At 44.0% G+C, this 18608-nt stretch overlaps 1 protein-coding gene across 1 annotated transcript in view; it reads left to right on the top strand.

Moving 5' to 3' along the window:
* LMCD1 (LIM and cysteine rich domains 1) overlaps positions 1 to 18608 on the top strand; it is a 58724-nt gene that overhangs the window by 12497 nt on the left and 27619 nt on the right. The window contains exon 2 of the mRNA XM_025450994.3: positions 16796 to 16884. Within this exon, the coding sequence (XP_025306779.1) occupies positions 16796 to 16884 (89 nt within the window). The remainder of the gene's footprint in view (positions 1 to 16795; positions 16885 to 18608) is intronic.

Raw genomic sequence — 18608 nt, 5'->3', positions numbered from 1 at the left:
TCCGAAAATAAATATGAAGGCTGGTCACCAAAAACAACTTGCTTTCATTAAATGATGCCACTAAAGAAAAGACAATCCACAAAGAAAATATTCACAGTACATATATCAGACAAAAGATTATATCGAGAATATATAAATAACTCCTTTAAATCAATTTTTAAAAAGCAGTCCAATTTTTTAAAAAATAGGTGGGGATTTGAACAGGCATGTCACAGAAGAAGATGTCTAGATGGCTACTAAGTGTAAGGAAAGGTATTCAATGTTATTACTCATCAGAAAAACACAAAAGCACCGGGAGACAGCATTACACAACCAGAGGACTAATAAAATTAAATACTGACAATAGCAAGTATTGACAAGGACATGGTGCAGCTAGAATTCATATACTGCCAGGAAAAATGTAAAATGATACAACCACTTTGCTGGGGCACCTGGGTGGCTCAGTTGGTTAAGCATCTGAGTCTTGATTTTGGCTCAGGTCATGATTTCCCACATCGTGAGCTTGAGCCCCCTGTGGAGCTCTGCACTCAGTGGGGAGTCTGCTTAAGGATTCTCTCCCTCTGCTCTTCCTCCATGTATGCATTCTCTCTCTGGCTCTCGCTCTCTGTCTCTCAAATAAATATTTAAAAAACAAAAAGATACAACCACTTTGGGAAACTGGTAGAGACAAAGAATCCCGAGGAGGTGGAAGTAGAGAGAACATGAGGGCAAAGAACACAAGACAGACATGGAATAGAGTACATGAGACCAGCACCCCTCAGTGGGATTCCTACCCATGCAGCTTAATCTAAAACCTTCTGACCCATGGACCAAGATCAAAACCAGCATGGTAGGAGTGGGGCCAGAGACATGGGAGGGAGACTCTTTGGCAAATTTAGGAAGAATCTGGAGATGAAAAGGAAATGAAAGTGAGAGAGTTGGGGGAAGGCACCATTCCAAACCAGACTCTGAATTTTTAATGCCTGGTCCCAAGTTTAATTATCTTCCTGCAGACTCGCCTACGAAAGGATTGGCTTTAGGATGGTGGCTGAGCCAAGCCTTGATTTGTTTCCTTCCTTCAAACAATTGACTTAAACCTTCATCTGACCCCAGAGGCCCCCCTCTTTCTGGCTGGAAGTTTCTTGAGAACAAACTGCAGTGATTTCCATGGTCTAGGGCGGCAGTTGGCTCAGGTCTCTGACAACAGCAGCCACATCTCAGGAGAGTTGGCCCTCCTGAGAGACGACAGCCAGCGGGACAACTGAGAATTGGCTGAAGTCTAGTCCAAACCACTCATAGCTCAGACCGATATCGACTTTAAGTTTCTAGTCTCTGATGAATATTTATACCAAAATAGGGCCAGTGGAGAAGTTCCATCTGTGTGGATTTTAAGAGTTTTGCCTTCCCTCAGCCACGTTGACCAAACTCAGGAAAGTAGCAGAATCATTGCCAAGTACATACTCTTTGAAGTACAAGAAATTCTGAGAAGGCCCTGGACCCATCATATTTCTTCTCATCCTGAAGACTTAGATTTGGCACTCCTTTTTTAAAAAGTGCTTAATATCACCACCTCTCAGTGCTTTATAATTTTAGACTAGCCCTGAACACTATGAACACTCTTTTGAAAGAGTGGATAGTCTCTTCAAAGTTTTGCTGAGTGAAATTGCTTTGCTGGTTGATATTTTCCCCATCTTTCTAAAGTCTGGATGGTCCAGTTAATCACTTTAAGTCACCTCTTTACTTTGCTAGTTGACAAATAGCCCCGAATTTTCTCTTCAGTTTTATTAGTCACTCTATACTCCTTGGAAGCAAAAACACCAAAAATTTTATTAAGTTCTGCCCTTGATATGAGGGATTAAAATAGAAGCTCTGCTCTTGTACTGGGTATATTAACTCCACTTATCAAGCACAGGCCATGTGCCAGGCACTGTGCTACATAGTTTTTTCCTAATGTTTACAGAAATTTCATTTTACAGATGAGTAAGACTCAGATTAAATAAATTGCCTTGGTGACATAGCTAAATGATGAACATGAAATAAATGTGGGAAATTCAATCCACAGCTCTCCCTCTTCCCTCTATGCCATTTCTTATCTATATGTAACATGTTTGCAGGGTTCCAGAAAGATGGGCCATGATAGAGAGTAGCCCTCAGGCTCAGACCTTTTAAAAGACAATAGTATTAGCTGGAATGTAATGATGTTTCATATTTGTCGTATTTTTTATGGTTACCTTCTGTTTTAATACATTTATGGTAAAGGGTTTTTTTTTTTTTTCAAGAAATAAGTTGTTTTTCTTTTTTTTTTTTTAATTTACTCTAAGGGAAATAAACAATCACACAGATGGTGTATTGAGGACAGAATTCATGAAGGAGCAACATAGGTTTTCCTGAACATCTAATACTTGTTTATCCCTAATCTGTATAGCACTTTTCAGTTTTCTCAACATCTCATATGCAGTGTCATATTTGATTCTCACAGCAACCCCGTGAAGCTGGTAGGAATTATGATCCATTTTAAAGGTGAAAAGAAATCGAAGTTCAGAGAGCAGAAACTACTCACCAGGGTCACATGGGTAGTGATAAAGTAGCCAGGGCATGGGTTCAACTCCTCAAGCTCCAACATGAACGGTGCTCCTCCAGTGCTCTGCCAGCAAATCATTTCAAGGGCAGGAGTGGATAAAGGGATATTCCAAAGCAATGAGCCAAGACCAGAAATGCCATGGAAAGTCCACAGAGCTTAACGACTCTCACAGGCTGGCCTAAGTTTTCACAATTTCCCAGTGCTTGTGTATATTCTGTTTCATGGAGAAGCCTGTGGTTGCTACATTCTGAGTTGCTCTAGAGAAGTCTGATTTTCTCTATCTGGTGAGTCACCTTCCAGAAGGTTCAGAAAATGGCTCTCCCATCAGAGGAGCATCTCCTACCTTCTGGGATACACCCCAGAAGGGATGGTACAAACTAGAAATGGGCCCCTCAAAGAGGAACAGCTGGATCCTGCCCAAGAAAAAGAGCATTTCTTTCCATGTCTACTTGCCTTGAACAACTGACCAGAATGCAGACCACAGGTCTTGGTGACTGGATGGGCAGGAATACCATAAACAGAAGAGAACCAGTGGGTTTGGTGGCAAAGAAGGTAAGATAGCACTTCTGTCATACGAAAAGATTCCAGGAACTGAAAGAATTCCTGGAGATAACAATGAGAGTCAGAGGGAATAGCTGAAGCTATTTGCATACATTGATGCATAAAGGAGAAGCATCTTGAGAATCAAGAGGAGGTAAGAACCAGTTCTAGAACCTTACAGGGGAGGAGAGAGCCATTGAGGAGGGCCGAGAAGGGTTGGGCAACCAGGGAAGACTAGAATTCCAGAAACTGCAGGAAATCAGGGTGATTCTTATTTTTCCAATTCTTCCTGTCGGCATCAGCCTCAGATGAAGGACATCTATTATACTTTAGCTTTTAATGTAGCACTGAAGAGGCATTGGTTGAAGGCAAAAATGAAAGTTACAAAAGAAGCTAGTCAAACACATGTTCACTGAGGAGCTACTACTATGTGCAAGGCAGTATGTGAGGCACTGCTGATAGAGCAATAAACTAGATACATAGGGACCCTGCCCCCATTGAGCTTACAGTCTAGCAGGAAAGAATGTCACTAAGGAGTTATATTCAGGATTAAATAATAATTAAATAATTACAATCATGATGGGTACTACAAAGCAGTACAAAATACAGGGTTTCATAAGACAATGTGATGGGGTACCTGAATGACAAATAAGAGTCGAGTATAGGGAGAGAGAAATGTTCAAAAAGAACTGCATATGGGCAGACTCAGAGGTATACAGGAAAGTGGCATCTTTTCTGGGGCATATGGTTAAAAGAATAATCCTAAAATTATTCAAGAGATAATTTTCTGGAAAGTGACTTGGCTTCTATAGTTCTGATTTTAATTGTGTCAGGTGAGCTGCAAAGGTGAGACCTTGAAAACAAATTATTTGCAAAGTGACCATCTGCTAATTGCAGTTTCATAAAACTAGGCTTAGAAAAATTTGACCTAAATACTCTGTAAGGTGTTTTCATTTAAGAATCTGTGATTTCCTTGTGTCAGATTTTCTTAAACATAGAATTCCACTATATAAAGTATGTGCAACTAGTTCATTATGGAGAAAGCTCATTGGGGGGAAAATCAAGGAAAGGATGAAATATTTGAAAATATATTTAATGTTAGTTTGAAAAACATATGATAGTGAAGAAGACGAAGAGGAAAAATAAGAAGGGTACTTTTGTTTTAAACTAAGAAACCATCTTGCTAAAGACATTCAAAACACAGTAGTTTCTTAACATCAAGGCACCAAAGTTGGCTGAAGGAAATGTATGTGTGTCTCAAAGCTTCTACTCCCATAAATTCACCTAAGAATTTATGTGTGAGATTCCCAGCAGGAATCATTTGCATAAGCAAAGCCTGCATGCTTTCAGTAATAGTGCCGTACTTTTACATGGCACACTTCCTATTACCATATCAAGATTCAGATAAGCAAGATTAAAAAAACTTCCAACTTGGTTTGCTATGTCTCTCCATTTCCAAAATTAACTCCAGTAAAAGTGTGTTATCCTTAGATCAGTAATGCTGCAAGAATTCAGACACATGCATACACACACACACACACACACACACACACACACCAAATTAATATCCTTATAGGAAGACATTCTTAAGACATTCAGCCGCTAAAATCAGGAGTCATATAAAACCGGGGAGGTATAAGTTAAGTATTGCCAGCCTCAAGCCCGCAGTCTTCTAACTTGAGGAGGAGTCTACTAAGGGCTGAAACCTAAGAACCGTGAAGCCAATTAGATTTTAATTTCCAAGTATGGCCTGAAGGTATTAGGCCTGGGGACACCGACAGCCTGTTCTCATTTAGGAAATGGGGGAGGGGAGAATAAAGAAACCCTACAAGGACTTTATTTTCTTTTATCTTAACTTCCCTCAAACCACTTGGTAAATCTCCGATAAAATTCCCAAGAGGGCTGGATAACTTCTGGCTCTGAGTGAGCCTAGTGGCTTTACTTACATCTTCCCAAGAACTGGCAGGGCTGATCCATGAAAGAAAAAAGACAAGTTTAAAAAAGATAGCATTGGAGCCTCTGGAAACATTTTGGCAAGAAATGCCAGGTCCATTCTTGCTCTATGGAAATCCCTTTCAGTGAAAACAATGCCCATACTTTGGGAACCTGGTGGTCTCAAAAGAGATCCATAAAAAGTCTGGATGTGGGGGGAGGTAAATTACCCTCTCCCCAGTGACTTTTTTTTAAAGAAGCAATGCACCCCTCAAATAATGGGCTGACTTGTCTAAAAACAGGCAATTCTCAAAAACAGGAAAGAATGGTTTTGTCAGTCTGTTTGTGCAATTCGCTATTCATGTTAGCCTGGGCAGCATCTGTAGCTAGTTCAAAGGGAGCTGGTGTCAAAGAAAAATATCAGTTCAATCCTAAAAATCCTACCACTTCAGCCAGCAGGGTCCCTTATACAAAAAATGTGTGGACCTGCTTTGTACTCAGCCATGGGTACCCATCAGCTGTCAGCAAGAAGCTGGCGGCATAGAGGCTGATTTCCTCTCTTTCTCAGTCACCATCATTTTTGCTCTACCAAAGGAAAGTTAAAGGAGTCAGAGTCCGAGCAGGGCCTGAAAACCTCCTGCATTTTCCATGCACTGCCATTACACAGATGCAGTCATCCAGCCATTAATCGCTCAATTTTGGATTTGGAACTTTCTGCCTCGTTCCATATTTCTCCCATTTCAAAGTGACCCCAGCCTTATCACCTTGCGAAGATAAGAGATATTCTACGAATATTTCAAGGCTGCCCACCTTCAAGGGCTCTGGCCAGTGCTGAGCAGGGAAGGAGCCCAGCCCTGTGAATTGTCACATGGAATCTCTATAGCTCCTCCATCCAAGTGTCCCTCACGTCAGGCCTTTCCAAGAGCCACAAACCCTTGGAAAATGTACTGATTTGAGTCGTATTGCTTCTTTGCCTATTTTTGATGAAGTGCTAAAAATACAAGAGTAAAATTACCAAAACACAGACAGAAGGGAAGAAAAGTGGGCAGTAATCCCCTATCTTGGCTAGCAGAGCACTCACTGCGTCTGCTCCATTATGCCAAGTAATGATGTGGTAGGAGGTAGACATTACTAGCAGACTTAGCCAACCAGGCCTGACAACAGGGAGGAGTATGATTGCAATATCTCGCTCTAATCGGGAGGAGATAATACAGGATGTGGCCAGTAAGCATGTGTCAGCTGTTGCCCACAGGCAGGCTTCCATGTGCCTGCTCTGTTCATGGCTCTGGGTCTGGGCATTCCTGCTTTTTTGGAACCAGCCTGAAATCAGTGAAGGTTGGATGAAAGAGACAGGAGGGGGGATAGAGAGAGGGAGGCAAGAGCACGGTCTTAAACAGAGAAACCTTTCATTTCATATTTCCCTTTCCACATATGGATTTGCTTTTCTACTCAGTTTTCATAGCTGGATTAACCCTTTTCATTCACACATGATGTGAATCTCAGGAATCTCCAATAATTTCCTTACCTGGAGGGGAAGACAGAACCAAACAAATGATTGCAAGTATAGAATCGTTCCAAAGAAGGCTGCATGTGCATGCATATGTGTGGATGTGTGCACATGTGTGTGTGCATACAGGTGGATGGGTGTGTAACAGATCATACATGGTGGTTAGGAACTTAAAGGGGAAAGCTTCCTGAAGAAGTGGTAGGAGGAACTGGCTAGTGGTTTCTAGAACTTCCCCAGGGGCATTATTCATCAAGAAACCTGAAGAGAAGGATTAGGATCTATTTCAGAGACAGTGGGTTGGGGAGACACAGGAGCAATAGGCCTCTTTCACCACGCTTAAGGGGCCGGGCCGACCAAGCATTCTGCTAACTTTCCACACACTCTAGAGAAGCATGTACTGGGATTCTGTGAATTTGTTTCTCCTTGCTGGCAGCTCTGATTTCAACTTAATTCTATGTATTAAACATGATGTTTAGAGGAAGAATAGTAAGAGGAAGAATAGTAAGAACAACATGGTGTTTTTTGCCCCAAACACGAATTCTCCTACAGTCATGCCTGGACAGACTATCTTGACAGAAGAGAGAGAGAAAAAAAACACACATTTCTTATAGAGAGTAAGAAGTACTCTTTTGTTGGGCATTTGTTCAAAACTTTGTTTGGGACACCAGACACTCCTAACTAACATCATGGGCTAAATCCATCAGACTAATTCTTCCAACCACAGCTGGTCCGTGGAATCAATTTAATACACACAAACCATTTAATAAGAAAGATAATTGAATCTTTACCCCGAAATACTGACAACTCAAGCATTTCTGCCATCAGCTCATCACCCACCAAATGTTTTCCTTTTCCGTTGCTTTAAATAGGATTGGTCTTTAAAAACAAAAAGGAAAAATAACAAGTTTTCCATCCATAGAATTCTGAATACGAGATCAGTTGAGCTAATTTCAATTTGTTTAGTCTGTGCATTTTTATCCTTATTACACAATTCAGGAAAAGGGTATCTAAGTTGAAGTGATTTCCTTATATCTATGCTTGTCCAGACAGAAGACTAGAAATGCCCAAGAAGCAACCTTGGGGGTAAAAACAGTAGATTTGGACACATACCCACATACGTGTATGCATGTACATCTGCACACACATCCATGTACACACACAGTCCCCTGAAGAATACTTGTGCCCCCAGATATGACCTCTGATGTTGACATGGTTTTTGTTGCTGGCTTTGTGAGACTTGCTATGGTTTTACGAGGCGCTTTATCCTAATTTGTTTCCCTGGCTAATTTGCATGGCATTATAGAAAACATAGATTAGCCAGTGCAGAATAGAAATTTGAACAAGACCGCCAGCAGCCAGTTCTGCTCACTCCTCTGACTGGTGTACTGTATTCTAAGCCAGCCATCTTAAGGCCGGGTGGGAAAAAGAACCCCCCAGGATTGAAGCTACAAGCCCCACTTTTCAACTCCTATTTGGGGAAACGGTTTTCTTGGCCACAGACTGAAGCCCTGGCTTGAGGCTTCCCCACCCAGAGTACAAGCATCAATAGGCGGGGAGAGTGAGCCAGAAGCCAGAAGATAAACACAGAGCAGTAGTTGTACCTAAGATTGGAGGGAGCAAGATTGGGAACACCCATTTTACATGAAAAGAACATAAATATACATTATGGAATAGGATGCCAAAAGTCCCCCTAATGTAAGAGCAAACAGATTAGAAAGAGTCTGTGTTGTTCACCCAGCATCCCTGGGTTTCTGGGCCCCCGTCCCTACCTCTGGTAGCATACAGGACCTGTCACAGGGAGGGCTTATGTTCAGGAAGGGCAGCAAATATCACTTTGACGTTAAGGATGGACAGTTATTGTACTGGTTAATGTACTGATTTCATTACTCTATTAAGATTTTTTTCTTTTAAGATTTTATTTATTCATGAGAGACACAGAGAGAAAAAGAGAGAGAGAGGCAGAGACATAGACAGAGGGAGAAGCAGACCCCATGCAGGGAGCCTGATGTGGGACTCGATCCCAGGACTCTAGGATTACGCTCTGGGCTGAAGGCAGGCGCTAACCCGCCGAGCCACCCAGGTGTCCCTGTTAAGATTTTGTAAAGCTGTTTGGCAGCTCATTCTTTCAGTCATTGAAGAGCTTCAAAAAATGGAAGAAGTAGTCCAGACTTTGTCAAGACCATAGGGTTTTTGAGTGGGAAAGTGAATGTAAGGCCTTTCATTATACTTCCTAGCAAGGTCATTCTCCAAAAGGATCACACTTCTTAAAGTGGCGGGGAAGAGGAGAGACAACTTTCCATGATGCAGCTTGTGACCTTCTGGGCCTTCGGTGTCCATGTTGGGCTCTTCTGTCTGGCAGGACTTCTCAGTCCATACCTGGGCCCCAGGGTTGGGGAGGACCACCCTTGACCTCAGGCCTGGCAAAGGATCTCAGCATCAGTGTTGAGTCCCTCAGGGAGTCAGCCGGCCAGTGAAATTTAGAAGCAGAGGGAGGGCTGTTGTCTCCCTTCTGTCTGACTATTAAGAGAGTTTCTCCTGCCTTTGGCATGAAAGCCTGTGATGTGGTTTTGTGCCAGCGAAGAAGGGACCAAAATGAAATAACAAAAGTCAGTCGTGTTGTAGAAACTCACCTTGTAGGGAACAGTGGCCTGGAGGCAGAATGCGGGAGGAGACATCAAACCGATGCACTGAGACCCTGAGTCCAGGTTGTGGTGACTGAAAGTACAATGGGGAAACCCAGTTGTTCCCAAATTCGTCCATACACTAGAATCCTTCAGAGAACTTCCAGAATGACCGCAGCCCTGCGGCTCCTCCCCAGAGATTGTGGCTAAATTGCTCCAGTGCAGCCAGGACTTTGATAGTGTTGAATCTCCCCAGGTAATTCTAATGTGCAGACCAGTTTGGGAACCGCTAATGTGGCCCCTTGCTCCTTAAAGTGTGGTTTGTGGACCAGCGGCAGCAGCTTTCACTGGGAGGTCTGTAGAACTATGGCCTATCAGGCTCATCCCAGGCTTGAGACCAGAACCTTCATATTAGTTAGATCCAGGCTGATCTTTATGCTAATTAGAGTGTCTGATTCATTTGAGCAACGCTGCCTCCAAACACACACAGACCAGGCCAAATCCCTCTACTAAACTACAAACTCAAGGCAAGTCTTATTCTAATTCCTGGCACTGACTGCATTTGTAATTCTACAGTGGTAGGAGCTCTTTGAAAAATAAGTGTCAGGGCCCCAAACTATCAGGGAAAGGATTCTCAGCATCACTGATTGTGCAGTGGTTTAATTAAAATGGAGATTGTGGGTCCAAATCTAAGCACCAGCACTTTAATTTGACCTCTTTGACTAGTTCTTAATTAGGGAGACCAACTCATCATGGTTGGTCATCATGGTTTGTCCAGAGCTTTCCCGGTTTCAGCACTAAATCAGCCTGACATTTGGGCTCTGATTCAGTCTCAGGCAAACCAAGACAGTCCGTTTCCCTTCACTTACTTCACACACAGCCTGGGGATTCCAACAAAGATCAGGGGGGTTCTCAGACTTCACTTGTGCATCCACATCACCTGAAGGACTAGAACAGCAAATGGCAGGGCCCCACACTGAGTATCTATCTGTGTTAGTGAGTCTGGGGTGAGAACTAAGGATTTGCACTACTCACCAGTTCGGAGGTACCTCTCAGGGACTACACTTTGAGAACCACCACAAGACCCCCTACCTGAGGAGGTATAGTATTTGGCTGAGCTCAGGCATAGCCCAGTGACTAGAGAACCGTAACTCCTAGTACTGGTTGCAGCTGTGACTAATTGTTTTTATTATGGAAAAAAGATAGGACTTCCTGAGCTGGTCCCTAAAGAGTGGGTGGAGTTGAAGCTCTCTGAGGTTTACATGAATGTGAGCAAAAACCCCAGTGTATATTTAGGAGAAGTGCAGGAGGCTCAGGTGATTGGAAAGAGAATCTGCATAGAAGTAGTAGAGGATATGGAAATAGAAACAGATAAATTTGGACCACATCATGGGAGCCCTGTGACATCTAACACTCAAAAACGTTTATCCCTTTGAAAGTAGCTCAATACAACTTCAAAATGAGATGGGTGCTAGTATCCTTGATATAAACAAACTATTAAGAGTTGGGAATAAACCCAGATATGACTCGCTTCTTGGTTATGATGGTTTTGTTCTTTTTTAAAGTGTTAAGAGTTTCTAGAAGACAGTTCTCAACATCTTGTCCCCCAAGCCACTGTGTATCCAGTCATCTGGAGGCCTGGGGTTGGAGTGGGAGCTCCAGCTCCCTGGTCTGGTACTAAGTGTACGTGACCACTTGCCCCTCACTTGGGCTTCCAGTGAGGGAAGCCAATGTCCTGGTGCTTTTCTCCCACAGGCATTGCTTGTGGTTCTGATTCACTTTCTCCTCTGGCTACTGCCTCTCCAGCTGCCCCTGAGGCTTGTCCATTGCCTTGAACATCCGTACTTTAGTTTATTCAGCAGAACAGAGTTGGATGGTAGAAATATTAGGACCAAGGTGATCACGGCCTTGTACTGCTGCCCCCAACCCTAACCTGAACCTCCCACTCCTATAGACACACTGTCCCGTCTGTTTGAGCCCAACTGGCCTAATGCCCAGAGTCAAGGCTAGACTTGTAGGAGGCAGTCTGAGGTCTGGAGACTCCCAGTGTGGTAGGAAATCATAGGATCTGGATTCCAAAGACATGAGTGTGAATTATGTCCTGAGCATTAGCAAATCCCATCAGTTCTATGAGCTTGTTTTTTTTTTTTTTTCATGAGCCAAATGCAGAGTGTCTACATCCTAAAGTTGTTGTGAAAACCAAGTGAGATAAGGAATGTAAATACACTTTGTAAACTGTCAAGTGCTATACCCTCCATGGAAAGCACCATAGCAGATGAGATGAGAGCACAACTCTGAAGTAAGACACACCTGGTTTCACTTCCTGGCTCCATCACTTACTAGCTATTGGATCCTGAAAAAGAGGCTTAACCTCTCTGGGCCTCCCTCCTCATCTGAAAATGAAGTCACTAAAAGTACCTCTCTCCCACAGGGTCATCAACCATAAATCTTATGAAATGCTTGGCATATGCACGGCACATAAAGTGTACTCAATAAATGTTAGCTGCAGTCAGAATCATTAAGAAAGCTATAACATTTTTGCTTAAAGGCCAGTATAGATGAGGGTAGAGTTAGGAGCCCCCCCACCACCACACACACACACACCTTCCCCATAGGAGCTCCAGTCTAGACCATTCAGAATAGACAAGTTGCTTCTCCTCTGTCTGTCATGCATCCTTTGTTGATTGGAAATAATGATGATACTTCACAGGTTGTCATAAGTGTTCTGAAAGAGAATGCTTAAGTAAGTAAAATCACTCCACAGATTGTCAAACTGTTAACATTTTGGAGTTGTTGCTAGCAGTAGTTTCTGGCAGCATTGTTTTCTGTTTATGATGGCAGTTCTTTTCCAAACCTTCTCATAAATTTCACTTCATTCCACCCTTAACTACTTCCACTCCACCTTCTCTCCTTGGTGAGGAGGAAAGGGTTTGTTTTCAAGTAATAAAGCATGTTGGCTAATAACCTTTAATAACACATATGCTTATAGAGCTTACCTGTAGAGGACAAGACAGAGTGATTGGCTTGGAATAGAATTTAGTGGCAATATTCAGAACACCCTAGCTCAGAAAGCAAACCCATGGATGATCAGGAGGGCATGTGATGGCGTGAAGATATAATTTTCAAAAATGTAAGATCATGACTCTTATGCAAATATAAAATAAAACTTAGCAAAAGGTTTATCTAATTCATTAGTTAATGAAGTAAGATACTTAGACCAGTTCAAAAATTATTTTAGGGGCTGGGTATTTATAGGCAATTTAATGTTAGGACGAGATTTATGGGCTAGGTACATAACTAGCTAATGTCCAACAGGACAAGAAACCATAACCTTTATCTGTTTCAAAAAGACAAAAACTCCTTATATTTGTATGTTTACCAGACAAAAATCTGGTAACATGTAGCCTCACCAAGTCTTGGAGTAAAGCAAAGTAAATTTGCCTAGATAATCCTTGCAGGGGGTGCAGAGCAGGGGCCAATGTCATTGCCACCATATGATACTGAGAGGACATGCCACCCACTTTTCTGCCTTACACTCGAGTTTTGGATAATTTTTTTAACAATGGTAAATATTTTACACTAAGAACAACCTTTTAATCTGACTTGCTGCTTACAACAGCCTGTGGAGGCAAAAAAGGGGCAGGGAAAACCCATTTTGCAGAAGAGGAAACCAAGTTACATATGGGAGAACTCTCACGGTCTAATCCCAAGTCTCACATTCATTCCTAAACTCCGTATTGCATCTGTCTTTTCCCTTCATCTCTGTCCTACCTTGTTCTTGGTGACATTTCCCCCCATTAGACTTCCCCTGGGGGTTCACCTAGAAGAAATGCTCAAAGTGGGAAGGAGGCCTGTTGCCCCTGGCCCATGTGTCCCCAGGGTTCCTGGCCTGAGCTGAGTCCTTTTAAGTCCCTGACACAATTCAGTTCCACAATATCCCACTCTCCCGAGCCAAAGAAAATTGTCAAAACATGTTATCTCCCCTCAGGAAAAATGATAGAATAGATGTTACATTCCAGGAACCCATTTTTTAAAGTGATGACTCCTTTTAAGTTCTTCTGTTTTCAGCTACTGTGAGCCACTGTGAGCAGCCACTGCACCATCTTTCTTTTGAGACGGTGTCAACATCAGAGAAACCTACTGTTTACAAACCAGAATATCTTGTTTGAAGCACTGTTTCTGGTTGATGTTTTCCTCTCCTTAATAAACAGGATCATCATTTTCTGTGTCCAACATAGCTGGGTCTGTCTGGCTCCTGGATGAATGACATGCAGGGGACAAATGGCTATTTATTGTGTTAAGCAGTCAGCCAGGAAACTGGCTGCAAGTGTGGCCTGATGGCCCAAATCTGCTTCTTCCTTGCAAGGCCATTTATTTTTCTCTCCCACGGACTTCTATCGCCATGGAAACTGTCCCACTAGCAGGATGGAGACTAAGGCCAACTCTCTGCTTCCTGCACTTAGTCAGAGAGGCAACACGTAAACACATGAAGCAAAGGAGACAGTAAGAAAGTATATGAGGTGTGGAGTTAGAAAGTAGTTCCTCTAAAATTCCCCAGAATTCTCAAGCTGGAGAATGAATTTTTTTTTTTTTTTTTGAATGTCTGAGTCAGGGCCTCCCAGACCACTTACACAAGGTGTGCTGACAAGAAGAGTAGACACTCAGTGCATAATACATGCATGCTAAGCCCTATCACTGCGGCAACCCATTTAAGCCTCACGGTAGCTCCACGAGACAGGTTGGTTCTTATTATCCCCACAACCCAGAGGGAGAAACGGAGACTCTGCAAGTCTGTCACTTGCCCAAGTCCAGCAGAAGAAAGGAACAAATTTAGGACTAATATCCAGGCCTTCTGACCCCAAAGCCTGGACCTCCTCACTTGAAATAGCTGCCTGTTCTCTACCTCTTTTCTTCTTCTTTTTTTTTTTTTTAAGAGTTTATTTATTTATTCACGAGAGATACAGAGAGAGAAGCAGGCTCCCCTCAGGGGCCTGATACGGAACTTGATCCCTGGGCCAGGATCGTGCCCTGAGCCAAAGGCAGATGCTCAACCATTGAGCCACCCCGGCGTCCCTCCACCTCTCTTCTTGCTCTTCACATAGGCTGGCCCCTGAGAGGCTCTGAAAGCCACTTCACATCCCGTGTCCACCATTTTTATTTGATCATGTAATCCTTCCCACTCCCAGCCATCAACAACCACTTTGCGACATCTCACAGAACAAGGATTCTGTGGAACAGGATTCCAGCAACCTCAGTCCAGGCCAGTTTTCTCATCTTACAGAGGAGCAACTTAGGCCGGGGGAGGAAATGAGTTGCCTCTAGCTGCACAGCTAATAAATGTCAGAGCTGGCACCATGGAGCCAGCCCCCTGCCCCACAGGCCTGTGCTCTGCTGTGCTGTGCCGCCTTACATCACTATTTCTAGCCAGACCCTGAGCCAGCAGTTCAGCTCTCCGGCCAAGCATCAGGACTAATCCCCTTATAGGATGACTGTTAAATCAGCCACTCGTTAGAAGAACAGCGATGCTCGCATGCAGGGTGCTTTGGCCTTTATGAAACGCTTCCACACAGCTTTTCTGTTTCCAGGCTTTGCTCCCTCTAGGTCCTTCTGAAATGATCCAACAATGAAGCCTTATTCATAAGTTGTATACCTTCCCAAATAACTGTTGAATCGCTCAAACATTAAGTGTGAAAGGATCACTGTGTTTCAACTAGTAGAATCCAAGGTGACAAGAGGCAGAAGCAGAACAAGAGGTGGAAGCTTGCGAGGTTTCATATGCCAGGGTTCTAGAGAACAGAGTTCTACCTGTGAATGAAAGCTCCCCAGCTTAGGGTGATGAGTTTTGACGGGGAGCATCCTCTCGTTTTTCATTTTTAACAAGAACCTAGCACTGACCAGGCACAAATGTGAACATGCTCTCTTTCAAATATGTGCAGCATGGTGCTTACTCTCCAGAGTTGCGAATGTGTGTTTGAACAGTGAAGCCCGGGAGGACATGGCATAGACAGCAGCTGTCGAGTGGGAGATGGGAGCTAGAGTCATTGTGGGAAGATCTGAGGTACAGAAGAGAAACATTGTGAGGAATAAGTGTGTCTTTTCATGTACTTCTTTGGATTCTAACAGTAGCGATGAGGATGGTCTCACAAGTTCCACTGCTGGCTTTTTCCCCATTTAAAAGCAAAGGGAGTAAAGGAGTAATGCTCAGATTGCAACATCCCACCCATCATGCCCTTCTGCATCTTTTTCCTGTGCACATTTTCTCCCTTCTAGAAATCCCTTCTCTGTTTCTGTCTGCTCTTTTTGTATAACCCCCATCCAGAGTCACCTCCTCTAGGAAGCCTCCCTGGACTTCCCATACGGGTTTCTTCACCCCTTCCTCTGTGCACCTACAGTCTTTGTGCAAAATTACACCAGCTCCCATTTTTTCAGTACCCAGTGTGAATAAGCACTTTACATATATCATCTTCATACCCATTTGACAAGGAGACTGAAGCCCGGTTAGTCCAAGGCCAGTATGGCTATTAAGTCATGAAGCTGGGCTTGGAATCCTGGTCTCCCAGGCTCCAAAGTCCATGCCTTTCTGCTACAACGGGCAGTTTCCTTTGCCTCAAACTTACCCTTTCAGGAGCAAGTGATAAGTACGTGTTTCTCGCTCGGTCTCCCCCTTGTCTGTGAGTACATCTAGGGTACACCCAAGTCCTATGATGTATCCCTATGCCTGACACATGCTAAATAAATAGTTAAATGAATCAATAGTCTGTTCAGTGAGGAGCTTATGCCTTGTTCTTGATAAAACCATAATACATGTACGTAACTGGAGCAAGTCATCCCCACCCCCAGTGGAGAGATAGGTAAGTTTCTTAGCCAGCAGATCCACTGGCTCTCCAATTTTAATGTAATACGAATCTCCTGGAATTTTGTTGAACTGCAGATTCTGAATCAGAAGGGCTGGGGTGGGACCTGAGGGGCTGTGTTTCTGGCAAGCTTCCTGTGATGCTGCTGATTTGAGAGCCATTCGGGCATTTGGGTCTCAACACAGCAGCGGCAGCAGCTGGTGACAAAGAGTAAAACCTGTCCCATGTGTTGTTCTCCTTTCAGAGGACAACCAGTCTTGAAATGCTCCTGATTTTCCATGTTTTAGCAAAATATTTGTTATGCTTTGAGCTATAAACATTTGGCAGCATGAACATTTGTGTCTGCCTATAGCTTTGGTTTAATCCCACCCTATCAATAAATCACAAATAAATGAGGGAGAGGAGTCACTCACTGGAAGATTCCATTCCAGTGACAAGTGGATCAGGGGAGCTGGTGAATTGGAGGAAGGAGCAGATGATCCCTCGCAGCAGGGGGTTTCCAAGGGAACCCTATGGGCCGGCTGGCAACAGCTCTGAAAGACCCCGCCTCGGTCCATTTTTATTGGGAAGGGCCCCACCCTTCCACATTTGCCTGCTCTATGGCTACTTTCCCAGCTGGTCTTCTCCATTCTTGGTAAACAGTAACTGATGGCTTATTCATCTTGAGCCCTTTGAACCCCACACAATCCCTTTGCTGGCATGCCAAGTCTTTTAGAGGTCAAGCATCCCCGGTCCAAGACATTTGGAAGGAAAACACCCTCTTTTCTGTCTTCTTTTCCAGATGTCCCTGGGCCAGCAGCAGTCAGCAAGAGGTGTGCCTTGTTTGAAATGCAAGGGGACGTGTTCAGGCTTCGAGCCACATCCATGGAGGTAACAGAGTTTGTCAGGAGAGGCTATGCCTGCCTTCATTTCTTGGCTGTCCTTTCTGGGAACCCCTAGTCATTCTTCTCTGCTGCGACTGCTTACAATGCATGCGTTTCAGGGAGGACTGGCTCCAGAGGGAATGTACTCCTGCATGGCCCAATTCAGAAATGACTGAGAAGTCCTTGGGAGCCAAGATGAGAAAGGAGTGTAGTGCTTCACTCACCATTTCAAAGTGGAGGCCTCCAAGCTCAGCCCACCAAGGACCACACTGGGAAGATGTGGGTACCTCTTAATTGGTGCCTGGTCCTCTCCAGATTGCTCTATCCTGGGGTTTGGTGCATGTGCTTGATCCCCCTGTACTATGTTGTTGCCCCTGTTGTGACCTCAGAGGGCCCCAGGGCCAGAAATAAAAGTCACTGTGTCCCTAGTACTTTAAAACCAGGCTGCAGTATACTCATACCCACAAAGGAGGGCCATAAGATACAGCTAGACTTGGATCTGCAGTTTTTTTCTTGTTCTTCATTGAGGACTCTGAAAGCCAGAAGTAGGGTTGCCATACTGCACAGCTCCCAGGCACTGTTCCCATCAGCATCTGTGTGGGTATCGCCCGCTGGATTTGTGCAGGGCACAGCCTGTGTGACTATCCCAGCAGCCCTGGGAGAGACAAGCCTAACCTCTGTAGGGCAAGAGAGCAAAGAGGGAGTTTTATCTCCCCTGCCAGAGGGTTTCCTTGGACATTCAGTGGGGGAGCACAATTTGGGAGGTAATTGTCTCAGAGTTGTTGACTTCCATAGTGAGATGGCAATTGCAAAAACATTTGTTGAGCTGAACCAAGTCTTTTACATTTAAACGTTGAAGTAACCTTGAGCAGTAGGGAAAAGTTTCTCCATTTTTCAAGTCAGGAAACCAAGAGTGGGTAGCAGGGAAACATCCAATACATGGCAGGATTCAAACTTGGGTCTTCTTGAACCCCACACCATGTTCTCAAACACTCACCAGTCCTATGTTTGTTCAAAGCACGAGATTATTCCTTGACTCCGTTCCCTGACAGTCCTCAACCTCACAGGAGCTCATGTGGTCTTCTGGATGCAAGGGACCTTCAAGGTCATCCAAACCCCACTCCATCCCCCGCACAAATTCCTCCCACAGCGAACACACTCCCCTTTGGGGGAATGCCCCACACATCTATTCTGGCCACTGGAGCCCTTTCTGGTCTTGAGGAGAGACAGCTTCCCTATCATTTCACCCCCTGGTCCTGAATCTGCCATCAGGGTGTCACAGAACAATGCTGACTCCTCATCAGCTCTCCAAAGACAGCTGGGATACCTCCTTTTAGACTCTTTAAGGCAGGGGATAATGTTCCCCAAATACACCCACTGACTCAGTTCAATGTTTCCCCCTCTAAAGGATCAGTCCTTTGCTGCCTGTTGTCTGACATCTGAAAAGGGTCATTTAACATATTTTGTCTGGTTTTCTAGCTGTTTATGGCAGGAGGGCAATTCTGAGCCTGTAACCAGGAGTTGGTTACCAATTGGGGCTGTAACCAGGAGTCTCAGCATTGTTTTAATCTCTACATTCCCCTACCATTCTGCAAAGGACTTGAACATCAAGTGAATTGATCCTTGAGAAGTGCAGATTGTAGCCTCGGGTCCCACATACCAAGTGTTGTCTTAGTTTGAATAACTTTAATGGAGACCTGAATTCAAGCCACATTGGAACAGTGAGGTCCC

Source organism: Canis lupus, chromosome 20 (assembly GCF_003254725.2).
Source record: "Canis lupus dingo isolate Sandy chromosome 20, ASM325472v2, whole genome shotgun sequence".
Taxonomy (NCBI): domain Eukaryota; kingdom Metazoa; phylum Chordata; class Mammalia; order Carnivora; family Canidae; genus Canis; species Canis lupus.
The sequence above is the reverse complement of the archived record's forward strand: the minus strand, read 5'-3'. Positions and strand labels throughout refer to the sequence as shown.